The sequence below is a fragment of the Phaseolus vulgaris genome, chromosome 3, assembly GCF_000499845.2.
Source record: "Phaseolus vulgaris cultivar G19833 chromosome 3, P. vulgaris v2.0, whole genome shotgun sequence".
NCBI classification, from domain to species: domain Eukaryota; kingdom Viridiplantae; phylum Streptophyta; class Magnoliopsida; order Fabales; family Fabaceae; genus Phaseolus; species Phaseolus vulgaris.
The window spans coordinates 50,070,542-50,078,334 of NC_023757.2; the positions used below are offsets into that span (position 1 = coordinate 50,070,542).

Here is a 7,793-nt window from a genome sequence, read left to right on the forward strand (position 1 = left end):
TTTTGGACTATCCATGAAAACACTATCATGGAAAAGTAAGTTGTCATTGTCATGTTTCATGTGCACAATTTCACACCCATTCTCACCTTTTTCTTCTACAAAACCATTATGATTTGAGGACTCCAAATAATTTGTTCAAAACTTTAGTGATGCACATTCAACTCTTTCATGGTACTTTTATGGTACTCAAAATATTAAACTCAATAAAATAGCACAATTAATCTATTATTTTATTTGTTATGTGTTTGTGATACCCAAACGTGATGAAAGTGATTTCATATATAAATTTACACACTTCGAAAGGAAATTGAAACCCCTTATACAAACAAATAAACTAATAATATGTAGCCGTGAACATGAAGTTGCAAAGACAACATGTGTAGAAAATAAAAGTTTATAATTATTCACTTGAGCCATATTTTTACGTGATTTTAACGTTTTGGTCCGTGTAATCCAGCAATGTACAATAAATAATTTTTAATATTCAAATTTTGAAATTTTCATTTTAAATCTTGAAAAAAAATTGCGACAATTAATTATGTTGAATGTAAAAATCAGTCATTGTGTAAGTAACTAAATTTTTAAACTGTTTTTGTTTTTTTAACTCGAAAAAAAGCTAATTGAAATTTATCACATGATAACAATATTGAAGGAAAACGTGGATAAAAGACACTTTAAAAAAACATAATTTGTTGATGTTGTCTTTAAAATATAAATACAATATTGAGAACCAAACATTTTTAATTTCAAATTCATAAAAGTCTGAAATTTTTTCTTTGCCGAAATAGTTCGTTCAACTTTTTTTTATATAATTTTTTTCGTAATAGTATTTTTCCTTTTTTACAAAGTTGAGACGACTTTCATTATATTGTATTTATTTCTTAACTCTTCTAGTGAGCAGGATAATAAATATGCAAGTAATCATAATAATTAATATCTTATAAATTTTTATTTATTTCTATTATTCATAATGAGTCTTTTCCTTAATAAATTTTGAAGATGAATTCGAACTTCATTTAATCTTGATTTAATTCTTATAAATTTTGTTTAAAGAAAATATAACAAGAGGATTATTTATTGCGTATTTAATTTAGTTGTTAAAAATAGTTTTATTAATCAATTTTGAATAATTTTTTTATAGAATAAGTTGAAACAAAATAACTTGTTTGATAAAAAAACTATTAGAAGATGAGAAAGAGAGAATATTAAGAAGTAAACTTTATGTCTAACTCAACATTATCAAATCGGTTTATGAGATGAGGTTTACACCTACTTATATACAATGAAATGTCTTAATCTCTAATCCATGTGGGATCTCCAACAGAGAAAAGGGTCGTCTTTGAATTTTGAGCAAAATTGAGCAAATTTTGATGGCAGGTTAAGAAAAGCAAAATAAAAATACCCATTTTTATCTAACAAAATTATTCATGAAAATTATCTTTGACTTCAATTTCTTTTTAAAGTGAAAATGGTGAAGGAACAAATTTTGGGTTTGAGTATCTATTGATTAAAATTAACAATTTTCAATTGAGAACATTTTCATTCTTTCATCTTTCAAGATTGTGACTCTTTTAGTTAAAAATATATAAAAAAAAATATTTTTGTTCTCCTTACACATTTGTGTTTGTTTTCATCAATGAGGAAGGAGTGGCCATAGGATGTTTATTGTGTTTGTTTCACTGATTTTGAGAGTAAGGAAGTGGATGAGGGAGAAGGTGAGAACATTTTTATTATTTTTTTCACAATTGACATTATTGATTCCACCTATTCTTATTGTATTTTATCCAAATATATTTGTACATGTATTTTCAAAACATAATTATATATATAATATATAATATACAAATTAAATATTAGATAAATTTATTTCACAATTTAAAAAACATCTAATTATACTATTAATAACAACATGTAATTATAAATAATGAAAATAATAAAATAAAATTATAATTTCAACAAAACATATATAATTATATAAAATAACAAATATATATAATAATAAATATTATTTTCATAAATTTTAATATATTTAATAAATTTATTTCAATTTAACACAATTATTTTTATTATATTTTTTAATTTTTTATTAAAAAATATAAGTAATTATGGATATTATATATTAGAAAGTTTAATTAACTCAAACATGCAAAAAATAAATATATGATATTTGGTAGAAAATATCATATTTTAAAATATAATCTTTTAAAAAATATAATCTTTTAAAATATTAGTAAGTTGTACATGCCTCACATGTGTAACCCTATCACGAGATTGAGTTTTTGTAGTTTTAAGAATAACATCAAGCTAGAATAATCACACACTTCCTATATCATACCATCGATCTTTGTTTTAAAAGATACAAAGAAAAGAAAGATAAATTTTGATATGGTAGTTTACTAAAATCTATTTTGTACAACTTACTTTGTTTTTAGTAGAAAATATTATTGTTGTGTCATCATTTTCTATTACAAATAGGTCTTTATTAGAGAAAACATTGTATCTACTATCACATAATTAACTTCTGATAAGAATATTATATTTTTTATCATATACTAATTAAAATAAATATATATAAGGAATGAACCATACTTATTTATTCAACTCCTATTATTATTATCATTCCTTTTTTATTTCTTTAAATTTGACTTCTTTACTGGTTTTATTCTTAAAGTCTCAAAATATAAATTTGTATTTCACCATGTATCATTAACACCTACTCTCCAAGTATCATGACATATTTTTCTTCTTGTTGTGAAGTAAATAATCAAAAGAAATTATTTTATCTTTAGATACCCAAATAGACTTTGGATCCTTTCTTGATAATTATCAAGAGCTTAACAACTTCTCATTTAACAAGTAGAAATGTTGCGTGTTTTTCACCTTTGAAGATTGTTCTTCCTCAAATCTTAAATCATGCTTGTCATAAGATTTACATGATGGTTTTATTAGAAGATTAAGTATATTGTCTTCTTTTATAGTTGTGAATATGTCTTTTCTCAAAGTTTCATTTTTTAAGAGTAGATTGTCAGTCACAACTTAGTTTCAAGTTTTGATGTTCTCTGTTTAATTATTTATAATCATCTGATAGATTAACATGTTTATGCGAAAGATCTTGTATGAGAATGTGGACTTATTGTTCAAAGACTTGATTTGTTTTGACAAAAACTTTACTTATCTTTTTGGAGCTTTTATAAGCTTGGGAGAGAATAGAGTAACTAGATAAAATTTCATTATATGCTTCAGTGATAAAATAAAGATCTATTAAATCTACATCTTCATCAAATTCCTCCAATGAGGGATCAGATAATATATTGCACATAAGACAAAGATTTTTCAACTTCCTTTGCTTCTTCTATTTTAGATTCTAATTCATCAAGGTTTTCCATGTTTATTGACATCCTTCTCAAAGCCAAATAAACATCTTTGTTTGTCTTTATTCTTCTCTTTCTCAGGACACTTTGGTTTGAAGTGGCCTGATTTCTTGCATTTGTAATGAACAATTTGGGTTCAAGCATTTGTCTATGGACCTAATGTCAAATTGAGTTCAAATTTAATGAAAAAACTATCCGAGATACATAAGTAGGTGTATCACTATTACAAATATCATATGACAATAAGAACTAAAAGTAAATTTTAATTTTTTAGATGAATTCTCTAGTTTGGGTTATTTAAGAACTAAAATAAAACACAATCATACCATAACCACAGTGAATCCAAACCTTAGAAATCCTATCAATTTTGTGTATTGGTTCACAAATCAACAGGAATTGAAAATATTGTAATAAAACTCTAAAAAACGTTCAAAGTGCAAATTATCCTATAATTCTTGTATTCAAGCCTACTTCAAGTATAGATCTCAGTATTCTTTCTCATATGAATGATAACGATAAATAAGATATACATTTCTAAACATGGACTAATGGAAATTTAACGTCTAAACAACTGTTTTATGAACCTTGGTACTTTTCTTGATATATTGGCTAAACCTATTTTTAAGTCATCACACTCACTACTCTTATTTCATCTATAAAAATTAATGTTTAGTTCTTTAACCAAAAAATATATTTTAAAACTTTAAAATCTTATTTTTTTAAAATTTGGTTAATATAAGTTTTTAAATAAAATAACGAAAGTGAATATCAATTTATTAAAATTATAAGAAACAGAATGTTTACTTTAAATATTATAAAAGGATTTATATATTATGTTATTAAAAATATAAGAAAGTCAGATGTTAATTTGAAAACTAGAAGAGGCACGAATATCATTTAGCATGAATTGAGAAAAACATATAATATCTCTTTACACATCACCTCAAAATGTTATTCATTTTATGAAAGAGAAACATAATACACTTAATTATTGTTAATTAATTAATTTAAAATTCAATAAAAGGCTTAGATTAAGAGGAATTTTGTATACTTTTGTTGTGTAATTATTTATACCTTCGCGAGAGTAGAGTAAATCAATCTCTACTATCTCTCGCACAGTTTGAATTATTACGAAAGAACGTTTTAGAAGGGAAAAACAATCTGAAATAGAAACAAGAGTAGTTTCTTAAAAAGATGCATTGAGTGGACTTGCTTAAGAGACTTGTTCCAGCTAAAACAACATTAAAAAAAACTATGGAATGGAAGGATTCCTTCATGACTATATAGCAGCAGCAATAAAAGTTCTATAGTGCATTGAAGAGACAAAATTCAACGGATAAAATCTCCAGATAATAAAAATTAGAAGCAAAAAGCATCGCATGAAAACTAAAAGCACTCAAAATTCTATTGATATCCTAATGATGATTTAAGCAGCAGTAGATTGTTGGGCGGAAATCCTCTTCCTAGCTTCCTCGATGATGGAAAGCTTGATACCTTTACCCTTGGGAAGAGATACCCAAGGTTTTGTTCCCTTGCCGATGGTAAACACATTGCCCAAACGAGTTGCAAATTCGTGCCCAGTAGCATCTTGGACATGGATAGTCTCAAAACTTCCCTTGTTCTTATCTCTGCTCTTGATCACTCCAACACGCCCTCTATTCCTTCCACCTGTCACCATGACTACATTCCCAACATCAAATTTGATGAACTCAACAATCTTGTTTTCCTCCAAGTCCAACTTGATGGTGTCATTAGCCTTGATGAGAGGGTCTGGGTAGCGGATAGTGCGCCCGTCATAGGTGTTCAGGTATGGGATGCCCTTTTGCCCAAACTGCACTGACCGAACCTTGCAAAGCTTGAACTGCCATCATACAAGGAAAACAAGTGGACATAATTACTAAAGTGAAAACTAGGTCGCAGCTGCAAAATTCAAAAAACTAAACAACCTAGATCGGTGGAGTGAACATTCTGCACCAGGTTAATAGTATATAAACAAGAACTTAACACGATGAATCCACGTCTGTTATTGTATAATAGTAGAGTAGTGTAATCTCATAAAGTAGTTAAGAACGAAAGTTATTCCGCGTAATCAAGCAAAAGTACCTTAGCTTCTTCGTCCCTGACTGAGTGAAGACGGAATCTGCCTTTAGTGTCATACAGCAGGCGGAAGTTCTCATTTGTTTTAGGGATGGATACAACATCTGTAAAGATATAAATATAATTCAAAAAAGTATTACATTGAGCAGAAAATCTCTTCTATATTCTAGGTTTAGCCGGGAGTTGCATTTCATCATAAAAAGGGAAATACATCAAAAACTCACGAAGCAAATAATAATAATGATAAAAACGAATAATCATAGCATATGATACCCCACTCAGCAAACACACCAAAAATAAAGACTAAAACTCATGAAGCAAATAATAATAATGATAGCAACGAATTATCATAGCATATCATACAATCCCAACTCAGCAAACACACCAAAAGTAATTCTTAATACATACCCATAAAACCAGAAGGATATGTCTTGTCTGTCCTGACTTTGCCATCAACGAGGACATGTCGTTGCATCAGAATAGAAATGACTTCACGGTATGTCAGGGCATACTTCAGCCGGTTTCGCAAAATGAGAATCAGTGGTAGGCATTCCCTAGATTTGTGTGGTCCAGATGAGGGCTTGGGAGCCTAAACACGGAAAAACACACATCAGACTCTGAAATTCTCCGTTGAAAACTGATCAAAAGACGATGAAATTTTCACTTACAAATGCACCACCCAGTTTGTCAAGCATCCAATGCTTTGGGGCATTGAGCCTCTTCAAATGCTTCTTCAATCCTCTAGCCTGTCACAGTCATGCATTCAAATCCAAAGCTCAAACAAAAAATCAATTTAAAAAAAAAAACACAATACTTCATCATCAAGTCTACGTTAAACAAATAAAACCCCGGGCCACAATATACTGATTCATCCGCCTCGAAGTTATCTTTACATATAACACACACAGAACAGATCACATTCAAATCGCAACATTCTTCCACTTTCATATACAAAGCGAAACCTAGATAAACCCCATTAAACTCTTCAAAGGCTTGAAGCAATTTCTAATCGAATGCCAACACCATGATTTCAAAAACGGATCTGAATTGTAAACAAATAACAGCACTCTTGTCGCAAAGAACAAAACGATAAGTTCAGATGCAACAGAAAATAGAGTAAAGCAAGCCATTTCAAGAAAATTAGAGAGATAAAGTAAAATGCCAAAAGGACTAAGATCAAAACCATTATGAAAACGAGATTCAAAAGACATGAAAACCCTAAAGTAGAATGATAGGTTAGAAGAAAAACGAACCATTCTGGAATTGAGAGATACGCTGAAGCTCCCTGCTACGGCACCACCGAACTGAAGAAACAGAGCAGAGGAGTTGCGTCTCTTTAAAACCCTAATCGCAATTCATGCATTCATTTCTCTTTATATTTTTTGGTCCCTGAGACAACTCCACCGGACCAACTTACAAAGGCCCAAAACTCAGGCCCAAATTACCCATCTTGGCCCAGCTCTTTAAATTTTCGTATCTGTTATTTTTAATTTCTAGTTTTATTGATTTGCCTCCTTTTTTATAACATTTTTTCCACAAATATCCTTTTTGTTTAAACACTTTTCAAAAAATATTTAAAATTATAATTCTGAAAAGCAATTTTTGAAGTTAAAAAATAAATTATATTTAAGTTGATCTGTACTTATATTATATTGGTTATTTTCTTTATTTCCTTCTAAAATATATGAATTTTTAGAAAATCATATAAATAAAAATTGGTAAAAATATGAAATTATAAATAACAATAAATATTTAAAAAATAAAATGGACACTCCAGAGTAATTAAATTTTATAAAACTATTTTCTAAAAATAAATATTTTTTAACTATGATTTTCCTGTATTTAAAGATTATTAACATGAACAGAAACTTGTGAAAATTTTCATCTTTAAAATATTTAAGTTCATACACAAAATTAAATTTATTAATACCTAATTAGTCATCATAATTAGATTATAATCTATTTTTAAATATATGTATGCATTTATTTCGTTTCCCCGTTTGTAAAGGAGAGAAATGTTTAAATTTATAAAGTTTTATAAATTTAATTTACATTTTAGAAATATGTAATCTCATATCCACTTTAAAAAAAATATATATATTTGATCCCAGAAATATTTTAATATAATTCAATTTGATTACAACACATATAATTTAAATTTAATATGCAGAGGAAACGTTGAAGTAAATCTATTACAATAACACAATTTAATAAAATAAAATTTGTAGTCAATTGTTTATAAAACTTTAGGATCATACAAAACAAAACAAAATTAAATAACTGGAATGAATTTGCATTTTTTTTAAAACGTTGAGACCAAAATGT

General features: G+C 27.7%; 1 protein-coding gene across 1 annotated transcript; it reads right to left on the reverse strand.

Annotated features, from left to right (window-relative positions):
- Positions 1-4,628: 4,628 nt before the first annotated feature.
- On the reverse strand, positions 4,629-6,858 carry LOC137808455 (small ribosomal subunit protein eS4z). The gene is made up of 5 exons (XM_068609575.1): positions 6,722-6,858; positions 6,137-6,214; positions 5,877-6,057; positions 5,475-5,572; positions 4,629-5,232 (listed from the first exon to the last, which is right to left on the reverse strand). Exons 1-5 carry the CDS (start codon positions 6,722-6,724, stop codon positions 4,798-4,800), a joined length of 795 nt encoding a protein of 264 aa, XP_068465676.1. The 5' UTR covers positions 6,725-6,858; the 3' UTR covers positions 4,629-4,797.
- Positions 6,859-7,793: the final 935 nt, after the last annotated feature.